This window comes from Staurois parvus, unplaced genomic scaffold, assembly GCF_062004578.1.
Source record: "Staurois parvus isolate SC_StPar_1 unplaced genomic scaffold, SC_StPar_1.0 ptg000029l, whole genome shotgun sequence".
NCBI lineage: Eukaryota > Metazoa > Chordata > Amphibia > Anura > Ranidae > Staurois > Staurois parvus.
The window spans coordinates 4,545,799-4,567,882 of NW_028317825.1; the positions used below are offsets into that span (position 1 = coordinate 4,545,799).

Consider the following 22,084-nt stretch of genomic DNA (forward strand, 5'->3'; position numbering starts at 1 on the left):
CATCTATTATGATGTAGGGGTGCATTAGTGTGTATGGAATGGGCAGCTTGCACATCTGGAAAGGTGCGGTCAATGCTGAAAGCTATATCTTATTTTTAGAGCAACATATACTCAGGCAAGAATGGAACATTCCTCTCCCATAACTCCAGCAATTGGTCTCCTCAGTTCCCAGGTGTTTACAGAGTGTTGTAAAAGAAGAGGGGATACCACACTGTGGTGAATATGGCCCTGTTCCAACTGTCTTGGAATTGAGGTTATACTTTGCTGGCTTTTGGTTGCCCTGTCCCAACTTTTTTGAGACAAGTTGCTGCCATCAATTTCAAAAGTAATTTGTTTTTTAAAATTATAAATTTTCTCAGTTTAAACATTTGATATGTTTTCTATTTTCTATTGTGAATAAAATATGGGGTTATGAGATTTGTAAATAATTGCTTTCTGTTTTTATGCAGATTTCATAACGCGTCCCAACTTTTTTGGAACTGGGGTTGTATATTGAAGTTGTCTTTACTTGCCAAAGGATTTGTGTTTCTTTCCATCCAGTCTTGAGATTTATACAGCTCTATTACACATCGCAGCCACCCTTGTAATGTGACTTTTCTCACTGTCCTGTGATTAGATTGTGAAGGAGCAACAAAAGACTGATAAGGTCATTACTCTGCTCTCTTCTACTGATAGTATACTGCTTGTCAGTGGATGTGAATACAGGGCACTTACTTGGTTCATAATTCTCCCTCGAAGTCTGAGTGCTGCTCTACAGGGGGCTACAATAGGATGAAGTTAGGTTCAGGAATTTATAATAGTCACACAAATACTGTAAATTGTTACTGCATTAGTTGGTGTTTTTATTATTGATTTGAAGTTCAGATTTAAACTAAATGTATATAATTTCTTTACAATGTTTTTAGCTTTGCAGCTATTTGTTCCCATGGTATTTTGCATTTTTTTAGTTATCGTGTTGTTATTATTAAGACACAATCCTTCTTTTTCCAAATTTTTCATAAGATTTCATAGTTTTCACTGCTTTATTACAGCATTTCTCTTTTCTGAATGAAATTTCTAGAACATTCCCTTATTGCATTTAGCCAGTGTAGTTCTATGATCGTCTTTTGTTTCTAGCTAATGCCTTAAATTCGGATATTGGATTAAAGTTCACAAAGGTCCAGTCAGCATAACTTTCTTCCAGTGGAGATTCAAGTCTCATGTTTGTGCTATTACACAGGCCCCCTATCAGGGCTGCTATTAGAAACCACGGGGCCCCACACAGCCAACCCAACAGGGCCCCCCCAAAAAAAAAAACAGTTCACTATGCTTCAGTTATGAATGAACACAGTGAGTGATCAGTACTGAACACTCATTGTGTTCATTCAAGAAAGAGGCTGGTAAATGTGACATATTTACTTGACCCTTCCCCCAACTCTTTATCCTGAAGGATCCTATTGTGTGCTTGCAACTACTGGTGGGAAGGAGAGGAGGGAAGCAGGCAGCACTGTGGGGGTGGGGGCACACAGGGACCTGGGTAGTGGGTTAAAACATATGATGCAAGGTGAGGGTAATGGATTTGGGGGGGGGGGTAAATGAGTGGAACTGATCCCCTGTATGGCTCTCTGCAGCAGCTGAAAGCCATCGGGAGGGAGAGGAGAAGAAGCCGGCTTTCAGCTGCTGCAGAGGGAGCCATACAGGGGATCGGTTCCAATAATTGCCCCCCACCATGCTGATCACCCGCCCTGCCCACATCAGATTCACTCAGCTGCCTGGGCCCTCCTGCTAGCCTGGACCCCATGCAGGAGGACTGGTGGTGGCCCCTTATCCATGGCCTAGTCCCCTATACATCTCAGTAACCCCTTTGCTTTGCACATCACAGCCCCCCTTTTAAACACACATCCCCTTTTGACATCACAATGCTTAGCATGATCTCAATATAATTAATTTTTTCTTCTCCTTTTCTTTTAGCTTAGGAAACATCACCAGAATGGGAAGCCATTTCAAGAGAAAAAGGTAGGTGATATCATAAAAAGGACACAATGGTGGAGATTTACTAAAACTGGCGCACAAAGAATCTGGTGCAGCTGTGCTTAGTAACCAGTCAGCATCTAGGTTTTACTGTCAAAGCTTAATGTAACAAGCTGAAGTTAGAAGCTGATTGGCTACTATGCACCAGATTCTGTGCGCACCAGTTTTAATAAATCTCCCCCAATGCAGTCATTTACTAACCCAAGGCTTTATTAGGAATATAGTGTCTATTGGGCTATGACCTGGAAGTTGCGAGTTTCACCTAATATATTCCTGGGCTTTTTGAACTATGAAGCTATACATTTGTAAATATATAGTACATGTGACCATATAAACTGATGATAGTCAATGATTCATGATATCCTTTATAGGTGTTATTCCTTCTAATACAGAAAAACTAACTTGTACACAAATTCACAGGCAATGGTACAAACAGACTGGCAGACATTAACAGACAATAGTTATGACAGAAACAGATTTGTACAATACAAAAATTTCCAAGTATTAAAATAACACTTTAGGTTATAGCATCCCTGTAATAGAAAATGAGTTTTAAATCCCTCGTTACCTGTAAATTAAGGCAGTAAAACTACCTTTAAAAGAAGGCAGTAAATATTAAACATTCCTGGTCCCCACACAGAGAAATACCACTTACTTTAGGAGTTCTCATCACCGAAATCTACTGGGAACCCGAAATTTCCAGGAGTGTCGATCCCCTGGTTTCCTTGCAGCTCTCACTGGATCCTCCTTTAGGTATCATGTCACTACTGTATCCTGTGTCACTTCAATGTATGACTTCATGTCTCTGTAAAATACAGTAGTCACATCAGACCAGAGGGAAGAACCCCTGAGAACTGCAGGGGGCTCATGAGATCTACACTCTCACAAGTGTCTGTTTTTAACAGATTTCAGAAGATGAGAACTTGTGAACAAAGAAGTGTTCAGCAGTTTAGGGACTAGAAAAGGTGAATATTTACTGCCTTTTTTAAAAGTAACGGGTTTAATAATAATGTTTTTCACCAGGGTTTATTTCAAAGCAGAGGATTTTGATGTATACTTTTTTATACATATGAAGCCATACTGCCCCATCACAGCACCTCATACAAATGTGGTTCATAACTTTAAACCAGCGTTTCTCAACCTTTTTAATCTAGAGGTGGTCAGCAGGAAGAATGTCCTTCTTACAGTGGTGGTTAGAATACCACCCTTATCCTCAACCAGAAAAGATCATTGGTCCATTGGTGTCATGTTACTGTCTCTGGCAAGTGGGGATGGACCTAAATTCATCATTGGATACTAGGTCAGTTAACAACAGCTCAAGGAACCCCTAGCAGATTCTGGAGGAACCCTAGGATTCCATGGAGACCTGGCTGAGAATGGCTGCTGATCCCAACTTGGGATATACTGTGTGTGTATATATACTATGTTGCCAAAAGTATTGGGACTCCTGCCTTTACAAACACATGTACTTTAATGTCATCCCAGTCTTAGTCCATAGGGTTCAATATTGAGTTGGCCCACCTTTTGCAGCTATAACAGCTTCAACTCTTCTGGGAAGACTGCCCACAAGGTTTAGGAATGATTCTATGGAAATGTTTGACCATTCTTCCAGAAGCGCATTTGTGAGGTCAGGCGCTGATGTAGGACTAGAAGGCCTGGCTCGCAGTCTCCGCTCTAATTCATCCCAAGGGTGTTCTAGTGGGTTGAAGTCAGGACTCTGTGCAGGCCAGTCAAATTCGCCCACCCCAAACTCTCTCATCCATGTCTTTATGGACCTTGCTTTGTGCACTGGTACGCAGTCATGTTGGAACATGAAGGGGCCATCCTCAAACTGTTCACACAAAGTTGGGAGCGTGAAATTGTCCAAAAAGGCTTGGTATGCTGACACCTTAAGAGTTCCCTTCACTGGAACTAAGGGGCCAAGCCCAGCCCCTGAAAAACAAACCCACACCATAATCCCCCCTCCACAAACATTACACTTGACGCAATGCAGTCAGGCAAGTTCTCCCAGCAACCACCAAACCAAGACACGTCCATCGGATTGCCAGACAGAGGAGCGTGATTGGTCACTCCAGAGAACACGTTTCCACTGCTTGGTGATGTAAGGCTTGGATGCAGCTGCTCAGCCATGGAAACCCATTCCATGAAGCTCTCTATGCACTGTTGTTGTGCTAATCTGAAGGCCACATGAAGTTTGGAGGTCTTTAGCTATTGACTCTGCAGACATTTGGCGACATCTGCCCACTGTGCGCTTCAGCATGTGCTGACCCTGCTCTGTCATTTTATGTGGCCTGCCACTTCATGGCTGAATTGCTGTTGTTCTCAGTTGCTTCCACTTTGTTATAATACCACTAACAGTTGACTGTGGAATATTATAGTAGCAAGGAAATTTCACAGACAGACTTATTGCACAGGTGGCAACCTATCATGATACCACGCTTGAATTCACTGAACTCCTGAGAGCGACCCATTCTTTCACAAATGTTTGTAGAAGCAGTCTGCTTGCCTAGGTGCTTGATTGTATACACCTGTGACTATGATGGTGATTGCAACACCTGAATTCAATGATTTGGAGGAGTGTCCTAATTATTTTGGCAATGTATATATATATATATATACAGACAGAAAGAGCGAGAGAGAGAGAGAGAGAGAGAGAGAGAGAGAGAGAGATCAGTGCTTATTGATCTATCTGTGTTTATTGAAGGCAGGCTTACCTTGGAGATGTCACCTTCCCCAAAGATTCACACAATATACCAGAAGCCCAGACACCATCAAGGCAGCTGAAGACCCCATTTAGCATCTGCATCAAATCTAATGAAGAAAAAATGTCATCTGTTAGGGTCAATTTACAGTATATTAATCCACAGAAAAATACAAAAATTCCCTAGCACACTCTCTAGCTAGTCAGCAGAAAAATCCTAATTTTGTTTCAACATTTTAGGATAAAAACAGAGGTTTTTGTTGCCTACATATGCAAATACTTGTGAAACCACATTGCCACGTCCGCAAAGTGTGGTCTCTAATTCTAAATTATCTGAGTTCCCAACACAGACACCAGCAGAGACTAATGTTAAATTATATACATATATACAGTACAGTACAAAACAATATGATTTATACATTGGGGAAATGATTAAAACTGGAGCAAACACAGTATGGAGCAACTGTGCGTGGCAACCAATCAGCTTCTATCTTCAACTTGTTCAGTTTAGTTTTAAAAATGTAAGTTAAAAGCTGAGTAGTTTCAATACACACCCGCTCCAGATTCCAGTTTGATAAATTCCCCAATGTATAATAAAGTTGAGAAGCACTGCTTTGTTCCTGCCAAGTATTGTCCTCAACAGCTGTAGATGTCAGTATTATCTTTTGCTGTACAGGTTGCCCCCTCCTGGAGAGGTAGTGAAATGTTTGCTGGATGCTCCCGACTAGAAGAAGTACGGGGGAAGGAAGATGATATGCTGTTTTTTTTGGATTGCTACTTGACTGATACTTCTGACACTTTGTTCACCACAACTCATGGACAACCATCTGCCTATCAGTATCCAGATTTTGGTATGTGCCACTTTTGCCACTGAGTTTTCTTACCTTTTTAGGCTATTATTTTCACATATTGAACAAATGACCTTCTGGTCAGTGTTTTCTTTAATATTGCCTGTTTGTGTAATAACAGTTTTTTTGTGGAAGCAGTAATGTATATTTAACATTCACCACCAGCCTTATCTGTTTGTGACAGTTATTTTCAGGATTCCTTTCTTTGGGCTAAAACTCAAACACAATAACTAAAATGTTTTCAGATTAACTGATGTAATATCGCATTGATTTTTTTTAAAGATTATTTATTAATATATTGTTTTGAAGCTAAATTGCTTGCTAAATATCTTGGCAGAGGTTTTTACTCCTCCCAAGGTAAATAAAAAAACATTTTTGGGTGGAGTTGGGCTTTACTTATTGTTTTAAACACCCCTTGCCTTTCTCCAGCCAGTCTTTTACTCCCCTGTCGCTGACCCATGGAGATCTCAGCTCTGGGGCCTCCATGGTGTCACACAGTATTCTGTCAGAATATTCTCCTTCAGCCACACACATGCTGGCCACAATCCCCATTCCATCCTATGGAGAATTTTAAACTAATTTTCAGAAGGAAGATAGCAATTGCAGCCATGCTATTTTTCTCAGTACAGGCGTACTTTACATTTATGATGAAATATATATAAATATATATTGGAAAATGTGTGTCCTTTTTTGATCTGGGACCAAGGTTTTTTTTGGGACCATTGTTCTTCAGGCTTTTTGTGTATTGAATACAGTATCCACATCAAATAGATTACAATATTACACTGGTGCATACCTGAGAAAACAAATACTATTTCATAGTGCCAAATTCTTTTACAGATTATGTTGGGAATGCAGATATAATCCAGCCAGAATTGGCAACATTACAGCCTAATCTGGATGACTTTATGGACATATCAGGTACATGATGAATCATTTGTATTTTATTGCTTCAGCTTATTGGCTAGAGGAAAATGAACGTGTAATAAGGTGATGTAATAATAGTTATTTTTGTATTCATTACAGGTACTTATATAGTGCCATCAATTTACGCAGCGCTTTACGTACAATTTATTGTGCAGTCACATCGGTCCAAAACCCTCAAGGAGCTTACAATCTAAGCTCCTTAACTCACATTCATACATACACATACTAGGGCCAATTTAGACAGGAGTCAGTTAACCTACCAGCATGTCTTTGGAGTGTTGGAGGAAATTAGAGTATCTGGAGGAAACCCACACAGGCACAGAGAGAACATGCAAACTCCAGGCAGGTAATGGTTAGGATTCAAACTGACGACCCTAGTGCTGCTAGGCTAGTGTGCTGCCCCAATTATGATTTCTAAATATCATGAATCAATGGTGGGTCTGTGCAAATATTCCATTGATCGCCATAGATAAAGTGTTTTGTTTACACCACTATTTAAGGCTGAGCAGCAGGCAAACTGATGAATACACATTTGAAATACAATATGAGAGTTGTTTCACCTGCCAAATGTCCATTCAATCCTGAGATGTACACAACCTTGTCAGACAGCACTGATCTATTGGTGACCTCACTTTACTTCAGTTCAGCAATACAGCTTAGCCAACATACTGCTTCCAGAGTATGATTGGACAGTAAAGAGCAGCAGAAGACTAATCAGCATATACCTCTGCTCTCCCCTACTATCAGCATGTTCCCTGTCAGCACACTTCATTGGCTCCTAGTGGTACCCTTCCTCCTAACCAACTAATGTACATTTACTCTAGTTTAAAAAATACATTTAATAAAAAAATACATTTAATTGATATATACCTGCATTCATTAAAGATTGTTTCATGTCTCCCTGGAGTTTGATTGAACAGATCAAGGAAAATAAGGTGATAGTTCTGTCAATATATGATCTCAATCATATCTCAATCAATATATGATCCCATCTCCAAATGATCACTTTCTGGAAAAGATTATTTCAGATTAATCAGAGATGAAGGGCCACAGGGGAACCTCTCCTGACCCCGGTATTTTTCACTTTATTCTCAACACGGTTGGCTCTTTTGTGTGGACTTGGAACTGTGGAGATGCCTACCACTGAGCCCTTTCAGTTTCATTTATACCGAATTGGAACTTGTATTTTGTATGCTCTTGTTTGCTGAGCTGTCTTTGTACCTTTGAGGATCTATATGATATCAGCCTACAAACATAATTGTATCATGCAATACCTTGGTCTTAGTTTGTATAATGCAACATATGGTTAATAAAGGAATTACAAGAAAAAAAATCAGTGTTGAAGCAGAGTATACAGACAAAATACAGAAGTGTTTTTTAAAAATGAGCAGCAGCCTTTAAGGGATATGGTCACATGACCAAATTCATCATAATTCATGCATACTGATCTGGTAATGGCTTAACTATTAGGTAAAAATAAATGCTTCCTACATCCATGATGTGTTTAAGTGGGACCCAGCACCATCAGTGTAAAAACATCAGATAAAATCAGTAGAATAAATTAAAAAAGCAGTAATTTGAAAAACTGCATAAAAAAACGTATACCTTATATAGGCCAACAATGCCCTGTTTAAACATAGCACAACTGATTTATGAGATTAAGAATAACAATTTAGGCAGTTTTTCTTTCTAAGCCATAGATGAGAAGCTTACTTAACTTAAATAAATGAACGCTGGGAAAATGAAAAAGCCATCCTTTTAGTGGAGTTTCCACTAAACGGCAAGGGCTAAACGCTCTTTTTTTGCCTAGGGTACCTTTAGAAAGCACTTTTGCTTACTTTACCTTCACTCCCCCTCCTTCTATGGTCCCCTGAAGCCTCTTCACTCTGCTGCATTGCCCAGCAGTTAGACTTTGACGTCATCACGTACAATGCAGGACCAGCAGACCTGCATTGTTTGTGAGGACACAGAGGGGAACCCCCAACCTCCCCCTTACAACTCTGAGTGTCAGAGGGAAGAGGAGAGGGCTAGCTGCCAGGGGAGCAAGTGAATAAGGTAACTAAAAGTACTTTTTAATGGTAGCCTAGGAAAAAAACAGCATTTAACGCTTGCAATGTGTGGAAAGTCCTTCTTCAAGTGTAGTTTATTAATTTCCCCGAAGTTCAACTTTAAGACTATAGCAATGACCTTACAATGACCACATCAGAAATAACAGACAACTCATTTTTTTTTTCATCTATTGAAATTGCACATTTTGGAGAAACCACACAAGGCTTAGAGAAAGAGGATATGAGGAGCACGTGGGTCTGTAATGTGGAAGCTTTTCAGGAGAGGAAGAAAATAAATACCCTCCCTGCCAGACACCCCTTGCAGCCTCCCTCCCTTTTTTGCTGGATCTTTTCCACTTCAATGAAAGAAAAAATGCCAAGCTGATGCAATTATATCAGATGTTACATTGACTGCTTGCTTGTAACTGGTAGATAGCAGATTTATTAAATCAATTGACATTAGAGCTTTGTCATTTCTGTTTAAGCTGATAATTTTCAAATATTTCCATCTTGTCTGTATCTTATGCTGTCAGTGCAGTTTGTCTACATTGTTCTTCAGTGATGTCTATAGGGATAGAGATTTGATAGGTTTTTGGATAAAGGTGTGATCCATTGTCCATATATTCTGCAATATTGCTGAATTCAAAATTGCTCAAATTATTTTTATAGGAGGATGATAAATAATGGCCATATATAAAATCAAACTTGTTTTTCCACTAAGAGTCTGTCATCTGTAGCTGATCTGACTGTACCTCTCCCCAACTAATCAAATTTGTATCAAGTTCAGTGGATCTGTATCACCGGCCAAAAGCTTTTCACCAAAGCACTCACATCAGCTGTGTGTGCCAGTCAGCCTAGAGGAATAATGCATCCAATTGTATGTTAAAAAAAAAAACGTTCTTGAACAAGTAGCTAGAGAATTTCTAACCTGTTCCCCTTCTTTAACACTTTTCACTAGTAAATAGGGCATTATCATAGAGACCTATACACCATTTAAGAATACCTACTCCCAAGAACTACAGTGTATTATATTGCATTTTTGTATTTTATCCAAGCTGTCTTCTGTGAATTTCTAATTCACCTATGTTAGGTATACACTTTTAGCCTTATTCTTCAAAGAGAATGTCAAGCCCCTGAGACAAAAATCAAAGTACCAGCAGACTGAAGGTGACCATCAGTGGTGCAGATCAACTGAGCAGTTAACCATTTACACATACACAGTAGCCAGCACCATGTATTTTTACAGAAAAAAGCACAGCTCACTGAGTCTACTGTTGCAGATTTGGCCTTTAGAAAATGTCCGAATGAATCGCTGCCACGCCCAGACAAGCATGTAACACTATGGCAGTGCTTCTCAACCTTTTTTTAGTCAAGGCACCTTTTAAAATTATAAATAATCTCCAGGCACCCTATTCCAAAATGTGAAAATGAAACTTATAGTTTTACATGTCACAGCAGCATCCACACACATGGGATACCCAACATCAGATGTGATTTTTACAAAGTAATATACCCTTGCATACTGGTACTGACTAATATTCCAGTTTCTCTTCTCCCTCAGTTTCTTGCTCAGCTAATGTGACCACAGAGCTGATGGGGAGGGGCAAACAAGGATGTTGTGCCTGACGTCCTCCTTGCCAACCAATGTTGTCACCAGTTGACGCCAGGTGTTGGTGTATGCGGTTTGCAAAGTTGTAATGCTGCAAAATAAAATTTTGGGGAAATTTGTAGGAATTTTGCCAAGGCACCCCAGTGTGCCACAGCACCCTGGTTGAAAAAGGCTGCACTACAGTAGCTTCTTCTAAGAAGCAGAGCTTATTCATTTCTAGTTAGAACATTCACAAATTCAACTTTATTATTTTTACATACTGTTCAATAAATTGAAAAGATAAATGGTACAAAAACATTTTCCACAAAATGTATCACAAAACAGACATAAGTAACATTAATATATAATAAAGTTTAAAAGTGAAACCTACTTAAAGTAGAACTTCACCTAAATGAGGAAGGAAGTTCAGCTTGCTTGTTTGCATCATTTGGCACTTTTTTGGGGGGAGCGGGTAAATGATTTTGACAGGTACCCGCTCCCACTTCCAGGTTTAATCGCTGTGGTGATCTGTGAGGAAGTTCAGCCCCTCCTCCTTCCCCCCGCAGTCTTCTGGGACACGTCACAGGTCCTAGATGACTGTGGGACCATTCACAAAGCGTACAGCAGCTTGCGTATGCGCAGCAGGGAATTGCCAGTTTCCCTTACCTAAGATGATAGGGCCTGTACCCAAAGCCGATTGAAGATTGGTTCTGGTGAAGGCATTGCTGGATCCCTGGACAGGTAGGTGTCCTTGTATTAAAAGTTTTTTGGGGGAAACTGGAACTCAGCTTTAAGTAGAGTCCACATGATCTTTGCTACAGTGCAGCAATATCTAGTTGTTAATAGAAAAATGAGAGCTAACGGCTGCTTGTGCAGCTACCTGTTCTTGTCCCCCAGACAAGGCGGTACAGAACTACCCCTACCTGTGCTGGAGTGTTTTATACTGTTAAGCAGTATCATCCTTAAAGCCTATTACCAAGGGTACATCTATATTTTCATATGGCAAGACTTCAGTTATAGGGCGGTAACCCAGCCTCCCAGATGTGCATTCTTAAACTGTACAACAGATCCATTACAACAGGTTCTTTTTGGAAGGCCTTTGAAGATCCTGGGCTTGTTTTGTTTTATGATGCCTCTGCATTCTTTCTTAGTGAACTGTTTTTTGTAAAATGTGCAATTGTACTTGGCTTCTTAAGCAGACAGGAGATTTTAATCTGTCTCGTTAACAAATTATTATATTTGTGACAAATAAGCATGGCATGGTGTTCAACCCCACTTCCCCCACTATTGTAACACCCGCCCCCCCATGTACTGAATATGAAGAGAGGAATATGTGCTTGTATTCCTGTCCTAGAGAGACAATTATGAGGCCCTCCATAGATGTCATGAGTGAACATACCCATCCTAGGATAGCAAGTGTGTCATTCACAGGATTACATGTGAAAATAAAGGGAAAAAAGCCTGAAGGAGGAAACAAATCCAACCATAACATCTAAGGACTGGTAAGCTGCAATATATTATTTTTTGGGGAGGGGGTTAAATTTGTATTTAAAGAGAAGTATGGCCAAAGCTGTTTTTTGTTCATACTTCTCTTCTGGATCACATGAGTGCACTTATTTGTGCTCTCCTATGACCCAGAATCAGCCTACAGCAGGCTAAATTGTGCTGTCAGCTGACATCACAGAGCCGCACCAGGCTCTGGAAGGATCCCAACAATAATGTTGGGATCCACCCAGATATCTGAACCCCAGCTGTCTCAGCCTCTCCTGACCCACACTCCAGTGAGCACCGCAGGGGCAGAGCAGAGAGCAGTGACTGACAAGCTATCAGCTTGTGATTAATGGTTCACTCTTTTGACGTATATATCACATCCAAAGGGATGAACTGGTTAAGATGAAACACCTTCTGCCTTTAGAACCACTTTAGCTAACTCTGCTCCCTACTGCCAGCACTGCCTCAGCAGCCTTCCACTCTTTTAATCCCTGATATAAGAACACAGAACAAGCTTCTGCTGTAAAATTTGAGGATGAATTCTTTTAAATGAGAAACTAATGGAAATAGTTTATGACAGAACAAATGCCTAGGTCAAGTCGAATTATCTAGTGTTTTCTGGTTGACTGCCTGTTTCCTTGACTTACAGAGGTAGGACTTAGATATAATTCATTGCATTTAAAAACTTTAAAACTATAGTCTTACTGGATTGCATTCTGTTTTTCTTTAATTCCCAATTAAAAGACATTTAAAACAAAGAGCATTGGAGAAATGACATTTCATTTCAGATAGGTTAATATCTTTAATATCTTTTTTTAAAATTAGCTCTAGTGCTTTGTTATGTCAGTTATGTTTTAAAATCTTTGATATAGCAGTGTCATGGTATATGCAGACAAGCTCTGATCACTCCAGACGCTTTTACAGATTGAAAGTGTAAAAAAAAAGGAGGAACCACCTGCAGTAAGAGGACTAAATGAGATGGGTGAAAGTGTAACACTGACACTGTAGGAGAGAGTAAAAGAAGGAAGAAAATAGAGAGAGCATTACACACACAGAGGATAAAGGAGAAAGAACTATCTCGCTGATAGATGGCTGGTCTTCAAAGTTGGCCCCTAGATCTAGCTTTTGGGGCCACAGGTATGCTGACTTTGTAACATTCATAGAATAGCTATTTTTACAGTGATTTATTTATTTGTTTCCAAATTCTATATTGATTTTAATATTACGCATAGTTCACAACAACACTTTAAGTATTTTTTTAGAAATGTAGTGAATTTTTGTTCAGCTTTGTTTTAACTTTTCACAGGGTACATCTTTTCTGATAGCTGGGATTTTTAGTAATTGCGTACTGTAGTTTGCATACCGACATATTGGAAAGTCTAATAGAATATCTACTAAATCTCAAGGTCACATTCGTAATCTGTTTTCACAATGTCAGTGCTGATATTTACCAAATTGGCGGTGCTACTGAATTTTTATCAGTGCTAACTATGAAGACCTTAGATTCAAACTTGATTACAGAAGACACAAAATCTCATTTATCCAGTTGCATAAGATGCTAAAGTGTATTCTGATAAATACAAAAGACAGGTATACATATAGTGGAAGCATTGCCGAAGATAGACAAAATGTCCGTACTGAAGAGAAGTTCTTCAGTTGCTGTGGGGGAGATTTACTAAAACTGGAGAGTGTAAAATCTGCTGAAGCTTTTCATTGAAACCAATCAGCTTCCAGATTTTATTGTCAAAGCTTAATTGAACAAACTGAAGTTAGAAACTGATTGGCTACCATGCACAGCTGCACCAGAGTGTTCCAGTTTTAGTAAATCCCCTCCTTTGTGTCTACCTTGGCTAAGTACTTGTCTCACAGTGCTCTAATTTGCTCTCTCATCTTACTCCTTTTGCTTTTTTGTTGTTCATCTTTTTTGCTTCTAATTCTGTTTCTTTAAAAACCTCCCAACCATATTCCATTTTTCAGAGCTTCACTGGATAATTTTGTTGGTATCTTTATCTTTTTGTATTATTACCACTTTTTTGGCAATAATTTGGGTTTGGATAGGTCATTTGTAATATTTGTCAGTCGCAATAGCTTTGAAATATTTATCTTTATTTCATCACTTATTTATAATACACTCCTATGGAAAATCCACTGCACTCAATCCTACTCACTTGTTGGTATTTTTTTACATGTTCCACCATTGCCGCTATCATGAAACTGGCCCTAACCAATGGTGTGTAGCCACTGCTGGAATGAGTGCACATAGAAAGGAAGGGGCTGAAAGAGGATGGAGGGAATCAACAGCATTTAGATGAAATAAAAATGATGAACACAGTATTTTCTAAAGGAAAACATGGCAAATGTTTATTATACACAGTGCTTTAACAAACTAAATGCCACCCAGTCAGGTCCACTTCGAGACAGATAATAGACCTAGGTCTGGTCCTCAATAGAGCCATATTTATCCATTTATTTGGGCAGTGGTGCCTTCAATCTATACCAGTATTTCTCAACTAGGGTTCCTATAGATGAAGCTAGAGGTTTCCTGAGCAATGAGCAACATCTGACTCAGATAAGTAACCACTGAGACCAATTATCTTTGGCTAATATTTACTGTATGTAAGTGGGCATTCTAACTACCAATGTGAGGACCATTCTTTTCAAAGACCTTCACTGTAAGAGAAATTGAGACTGACTTACTAAAGGTGTTGAGAATGTTCGCACAATAAATATTGTAAATATTCACTTCAATTATCTAGCCATTTGCAGATTAAATATATAAACATGCACTTTCTTTTCACATTCTTGTATAATTGAAGTGAATCTTCTGTTATTGTAGTGGGCGAACATTCGTAAATCCTTTGGTATGCCAGCCACTTTCTTTTTACGGACTATCAACATAAGGAGCATTCTTTCAACTGACCACCAGTGTAAGAAGTTCCTTCTCCCTCTGAACACCAGAGTAAGGTTGTCCTTGTCCCAATGACTACTAGTGTAAGGTGGCCCTTCTCTGAATAACCACCAGTACAAGGGGGTCCTTTTCCCACTGACCACCAATCTAAGGGGGCCCTTCTCCACAGATCATTAATGTGTGTGACCACTACCATTTATACTATCTGCACTTCTTTTCTGACCATTATTATTTGTTTCTTATTATTACTTATTATAGAACAGTCCCAAGTGTCAGATGCAAGTACATTACTTGTCTTTTTCTTTTATTTATTCTTATATTTCAATGTACTGTTCATGCTAATGGGGTGTAGATATGATCAGCAGGGGTTGAAAATTACAGGGGACCTGAACATCACAGTATATACTATAATATATATATATATATATATATATATATATATATATATATATAGGCAATTGATGCTTTTCACATTTTTAATTATGTGAGAGCAACATAGTATATGGATTTCGGATCATTTCTGATTTATAATTTAAAGACTATTATTTTTTCATCTGTGTAAAATTGTACACGTTTTTTTGTTCAGTTGCACTTAGAAACATAGAAGAATGAAGGCAGAGGAATAAGCGGTCTGCAGTCTTTTATTGTCTTTTTTAATCAAATGATGTAATTTAGGTATATTGTTAAATATATCTGTAGATTCTACAGATATATAGTCAACATTTTAATAGTCATTTAAAGTTATGGCATGTCTTTATACATTTCCTAACACTAAAATCATGAGCTAAAGATTTTTACCCTGAGGTGTACATCTACTGTCTGTTTTTGTAACTTTTCTAAAACGGCATTGAGACTTTAAGAACTTTACCTGTGCTGGTGAAGCAGAGATTAAACTTTGCTCAGTTTACCCGATACATGAAAATATCTAGGTGATATATTTTAGATGCATTTCATGTGTGTTCATGTTTTTTGCTCCAGCTAAGCTGAATGACTGCCAGTATTTTGAAACTTTTAAATGAAATTAGTAAAATGCAGTAATATTTGTGAACAAAGCTGAGTTGATTGAATATTTCCAACCCAGCCAGTAATTATTTTTGGACATATGGTTTGTTTCCTGTCTTTTTTTGCACCATTCCTCATGTTATAACCCATATTTTAAAAATACTTAAAAAAAATGTATTGAAAGTAAAAATGTTGATAGTGAATGATATTATATTTGCATATCATGTGCGTGATTGTATAAATGATAAAGGCTCTATATTTATACCTCATGCTGCTCTAGGTACCCTTGAATGTGAATACAGTTTTGTACAGGGGCGGACTGACCATTCAAGCACTTGGGCACTGCCCTAGGGCCCGAGGTCAGTAGGGGGCCCCATGAAATGCCCCTGGTACCTTTTATAGCCTTTTTTGGGTGTGCTTTGAGTGTGGGCAAGGACACAGGGACCCCATGATCCCCTATTGCCCGGGGGCCCATAGGTTGTCAGTCCGCCCCTGGTTTTTTACAAGCTCTGCCTCTTGTCTCATGCAATTATTTTGGAAATGCTAATGTAGAATGTGCTATTGGAGAAGAAATGCTGTCTGCTTTAAAGGATAAGTTCACCTTTTATTATAACAAAATATTAAATGCACATCTTTTTTTGCAGGTCAAAAATGTGCATTTTAAATTTTTTTACACTGGAGCTTTTAAAGCATTGCACCCGTGATCAGATCACAAGTGCAATTCCAGACCCCTGTAGTCTCTCAGTACACTGCCTACCTGTATCTCTTGTACAGTCAGGCAGTTATTGAATTGCAGGAAGAATCAATGAAGAGCACTCACCAATGAAGAGCACTTCATTGAGAACTACAAGTTGTCGGCTGTGGTGTCCAACGGTACTTATAGTTCAATCATTCACAGAACTCTGTGAATCAATGATGCTGCCGTGTGGGCAGGGCTCCGCATGACCGCGCTGGTTATAAATTTTGACACCGAGTGTGGGGAAAAGATCCCCCACCCACTGTCACACAGAGGGAGGATTGGGTGGAGAGGAGGCAGGAACTGTAACATGTTAAATGAACATATTTCAAAGGTGAACTTAGCCAAAGGTGAATATACGGCTATTTTTTACCTGATACACCAACAGACGAGGAAGGAGAGAAGGCTTCATGTTTGGTGAACTGATGTGAGTCCATGGACTCCTCTTAACATCCCCTGTACACACATGCCCTTCATTTCATTTTCTGCACATTAGCAACAAATATCCAGAGATGGCTAGAATGTTTAAAAATATAAAATAAAAACAAAATGATCACAGTAAATTTTGAGACTTGGTATTGATTCCCTTATACTGGATTCACACTTGAGCTGAACGCCTTTGTTAGTTTTGCAGGGTTTTTTTGTTACTGTTTGTAAAGACATTTTTGCAGATGTTTAAGGCTTGAGCGTTTTTTTTTTAAATGCTTTTAGCCAATGGAAAGCGTGTTACTAGGGGAAAAAACACTTGACACAAGCATTTTTGTTATTTTTTCCAATGCGGTTTTCAGGCATTCTATTGAAGTCTATGGAGGACAAAAATGCTTAAGGTTTGCAGCTCAAAATAAGCTCATATAATATTTTAAGCTTCAAGGGACACTGCAGTAAAGTGTGAAAAATTAAAAGCTATAGGATTCTGGACGTTGAGCATTTGGAGCTTTGTGCTTCAAGCTCAGAAGAGTGATTTATGCTAAATAAAGGCATTATGTCTTTATTTAGTATAAAACAGGTCAAGTGAAAAAACATGTTGCATCTCAGGATGTCATATACCATTCATAAAGGCTGAGAACCCCAGTTTCTGCAGGTATAGCTAAATGAATTCCATAGAAAACTGAGTACAGCTCTTGGAGGCTCCAGTGATTAGTTCCCAATTTTGCTCCTTGTAGCCACTACAAAGGTATTTTTTTCCAGGCTACTTTTATTTGAGGTACTGACATGATTTGTATTTAAATGACTTCATGTAATAACTCAAACAATATTGTGCATTGCATGAAGACCTGATTCACATATACACTATATTGCCAAAGTATTGGGACTCCTGTGTTTACACACACATGAACTTGGCATCCCAGTCTTCGGCCGTAGGGTTCAATATTGAGTTGGCCCACCCTTTGCAGCTATAACAGCTTCAACTCTTCTGGAAATGCTGTCCACTAAGTTTAGAAATGTGTCTATGGGAATGATTGACCATTCTTCCAGAAGCACATTCATTTGTGGGGTCAGGCACTGATGTCAGACGAGAAGGCCTGACTCACAGTCTCCGCTCTAATTCATCCCAAAGGTGTTCTATTGGGTTGAGGTCAGGACCCTGTGCAGGCCAGTCAAGTTCTTCCACCCTAAACTCGCTCATCCATGTCTTTATGGACCTTGCTTTGTGCACTGGTGCGCAGTCATGTTGGAACAAGAAGGGGCCATCCCCAAACTGTTCCCACAAAGTTGGGAGCATGAAATTGTCCAAAATGTCTTGATATGCTGACACCTTAAGGGTTCCCTTTGTTGGAACTAACGGATCAAGCCCACCCCTGAAAAACAACCCCGCACCATAATCCCCCCTCTACCAAACTTTACACTTGGCACACTGCAGTCAGGCAAGTACCGTTCTCCTGGCAACCGCCAAACCCAAACATGTCCATCGGATTGCCAGACAGAGAAGTGTGATTCCTCACTCCAGAGTGCTCTAGAGTCCAGTGGCGGTGTGCTTTACACTACTGCATCTGACACTTTGCATTGCATTTGGTGATGTAAGGCTTGGATGCAGCTACTCTACGCATTGTTGTTGTGCTAATCTGAAGGCCAAGCGAAGTTTGAAGGTCTTTAGCTATTGATTCTGAGTTTCTGTATTTCTCAATTGCTTCCACTTTGTTACAATATCATTAACAGTTCACTGTGGAATATTTAGTAGGAAAGAGATTTCACAGATGGACTTTTTGTACAGATGGCAACCTATCACCTGACGGTGCAGATTCAGTGCAGTTTGAAAAAGAGTCATGTATGATTTCTGAACAGTGCCTTCAGATTCAGGTGCGGATTACAGGCTATTGACTTCTATACCTGACGTAAACCATACATGAACCACTTAACAACTGCTGGATCAACTACCCTGTTTCCCCGAAAATAAGACAGTGTCTTATATTAATTTTTGCTCCCAAAGATGCGCTAGGTCTTATTTTCAGGGGATGTCTTATTTTTCCATGAAGAAGAATACAGTACACGTTTTTTGTTAAATGAAAATAAAGGAAATTACCATTTTAGTAACCCCTTTTGATCCTCCTGTGTCATTTTGATTGTCCCCTCTGATCTCCTGTGTCATTTTGATTGTCCCCTCTGATCTCCTGTGTCATTTTGATTGCCCCCTCTGATCCTCCTGTGTCATTTTGATTGTCCCCTCTGATCCTCCTGTGTCATTTTGATTGTCCCCTCTGATCCTCCTGTGTCATTTTAAGTGATCCCCCTCCCCCCACCCCTGTGCCACTGAACACCTTCACCAGACATCCCCCCCACCCCTTTATCAGACATTTCCCCCCTGGGGCCTGCCTGGGGACTGTCACTGGGCTGGCTGGGGCCTGGACCTGGGCTGGAGAAGGGTCTGCCACTGACTGAGAACCTTCAGTCATCATGAGGGCGGTGTCACCAGAGACAGACCAGCACTCACCACCTTCGCCGCGTCCCGTCCGCTCTGATGCTCCTGTTCTTCTACACGCATCTCTCTCCCGCTCACTCCGACCTCCGCTCCGCCTCCACACAGCAGTGACGTCACGGGTTGCTAGACGCCAGTCGGGGCGGCCCTAGCAACCAGTTTAAGGTAAATTAATTTTCATTACAAGACAGAGCCTAGGGGGGCCTTATTTTCGGGGGGATGCCTTATATTTCATCAGAAGGAAACCTGTAAGTAGGTCTTATTTTCGGGGGATGTCTTATTTTCGGGGAAACACGGTAGCTGTGAAACCTGAGCTTCAATCCGCACTGCACATGTGTGAATCAGCTCTAACGTGCACAGTTTACTGCGCATTATTGCCTTCAAAAATTTTAGCTCACATTAAAACATGAGCTCACAAAAATTTATCAAATTTATTGAATTTGATCCTTTGCCATTTTTAAAATTTGTTTTTATATTTTTGTAAAAGAGACCCTGTTCCTGTTGCTAGACCATTCAAAAATCTTTCCATACGATTATATGTGCATTTAACTTTTCAACTGCCTTGGGATCAGAAATACTATGAGAAGTGCACTGGTAGAAAAAAAAGGAGTAGAAACACATAAAGGGAGTGGAGAATAGAGAGCAGAAAGGGAAATTTCACTGTTCATAGTGGCACTAAGCAACTTTTGGATGGGGTAGAGTGTCTGCTCTATAGTATTCCCCTTCACTGCTCCACTGGCAGCTACATAAATGTTTATGTAGAGAGGTGAACAGTGGAGGCGCTAGGCCAGCACAAAGAATAGTTAGACACTCTCAAAGAGGGCCATGGCGTATCAAGAGGAAGAGGGCAGTGCTATGGAATTGATTGTCTTGTTGTAGTCACACTTTTTAGCAAGTTTAAAAGCACATTGCAAGTAAAGTCAAATGATTAATGAAAAGGAAAAACACAGAAAATAAGTTTTTGGTTGTCAACTTATGATCTATAGGGATATTCAATTGCCCTGACATCATCAAAGGGCTGCACTTAACTTCAATATATGTATTGCTTTAGAGGCATGTCACAGATTGCAGACCTAATAGAGGAAATGAGTGTCAAAAGTGTGGATGTGCTATATTTTTGACTGCACATATCCTACAGAAGACAATACAAACTGGGAAAATGTTACATGAGGCTAGTAGACATAACTGCTGTTGCCCTAATCAATGTTCACATTGCACATTGCTGGGGTCTGAGGGCCACATGCTACCTTTGGGCCACAGTTGGGTATTCGGGAAGTAAGCATTTAAAATACTTAATTGTTCTTTTTTAGGCTGGTCAGGGTCCCCTTTTTATTTTAATTTTAAGATGTAGCATTACCCAAATGGAGCTTACTATTTACTTCTTGGGGTGCAGTTTTGAGTGCCAATGTAGAAGGGGCTGTTAATCACGTAATGTCTGGTTTGTTGAGAAGAGCCCACAAAAGCATTACTTTGAAACAGGCCCACTGTTTTTTTGAGAGGCCCGAAATATGTTAGATCAGTACTCTGGACAGTACACCCAAAGAAAAAGCAGACTAAGCTGACCTTAGATTGTATGATGTTCAATTTATTAGATGTCTAGCTTGGAAATCTTCAGGTTATGACTGATTATGGCTGGAAAGCATGTGCCAGGCCTACAGACCTCAAAACAACCCCACCCTGTAACACATGACTTCCCCAGGAAATCAGCCCCACAATAGATTTTCCAGAGAATCAGAATAAAAAAAAAATTTCTCCAGCGTGCCTTTAGTAAGAGGAACAGATAGAGATAGATATGCATTTAGTGTCCTTAACCATTGCAGGACCAGGGCAAAGTTTTCGTTTCCATGCTGCACGGCTTTTTTTTTCTAGACAAATTGGACCATTGGTTTTAAAATTACACAATTATCTGTTGATAGCAATTGGGTATTTTAATGGAACTATACAAAGCATTGTCTACAATATTTTGTGAATTCCCTTTGAACTATTTTTTAATAATGTGTCTATGACACCCAATTCTGGCAACCTAAACTGGATAATGGTTTTAGTAATGTGCAGACAGGTGGGAATGACACAGGAGACCCTAAATGTGACACTTTCAAAATATATGAAAACCATTCAGATCCATAGCAGAGGCTTAGATAGAGCCCTGCCCATAGATAAACACAGAGTAAAAGTCAGACAGGGTAAAGGCCAACGATCTGACAAATTTAAAGTATTATTGGAAAATTTCAAAGTAAAAAAGAGAAGCAAGTACAAGAAGGGCTAAGAGAAATTCTAGAGATATTGGGGAGGAAGTGAAAGGGTTAATACATGCTGCTAAACAAACTAATTTTAATAGGGAAGGACAAAGAACAGTGATCTAATTTAAAGTGTAGCAACGCATAGTAACTAAATATAAGTTTATAACCATAAATGAGGAAAAATATGAAATCTGATAAGATTCTGCTACTTACAATCAATACGAGAGTTGTTATTTTAACTATATTTGTTTTTATTTTATCTCACAATTAAATTTTTTATCTTGTGTTCTTATAAAATTGTCCAATTTACCTACATAAATGCTGCATAGGTGACCTTCATTGTTTTCTCAAGTAAAAGAGTTATCTGAAGTATGTCTGAACTTAAAGTGATACTAAAGTTACACATTTAAATATATATATACATATACAGTTGTGTTCAAAATAATAGCAGACAGTCATCACTAACCTGATCAATCACTGTTTTTGGTAGAAATGATATTTCCACATGGCAAATAATTTACTAGCAGGTGTAGTAGAGTAATAGAAATCCAACAGACCCAACAGTCATGACATGCATGCTGCTGATTCTGTGTAATTGAATCACTAATTGAAAGGGGCATGTTCAAAATAATAGCGGTGTGCAGTTCTATTAGTGAGGTCATTCATTCTTT

At 39.4% G+C, this 22,084-nt stretch overlaps 1 protein-coding gene across 1 annotated transcript in view; it reads left to right on the forward strand.

Annotated features, from left to right (window-relative positions):
• The window catches only part of MLXIPL (MLX interacting protein like), a 146,699-nt gene that overhangs the window by 75,163 nt on the left and 49,452 nt on the right, over positions 1-22,084 (forward strand). The window contains exons 5-7 of the mRNA XM_089657360.1: positions 1,951-1,995; positions 5,388-5,562; positions 6,400-6,480. Of these exons, the coding sequence (XP_089513486.1) occupies positions 1,951-1,995; positions 5,388-5,562; positions 6,400-6,480 (301 nt within the window). The remainder of the gene's footprint in view (positions 1-1,950; positions 1,996-5,387; positions 5,563-6,399; positions 6,481-22,084) is intronic.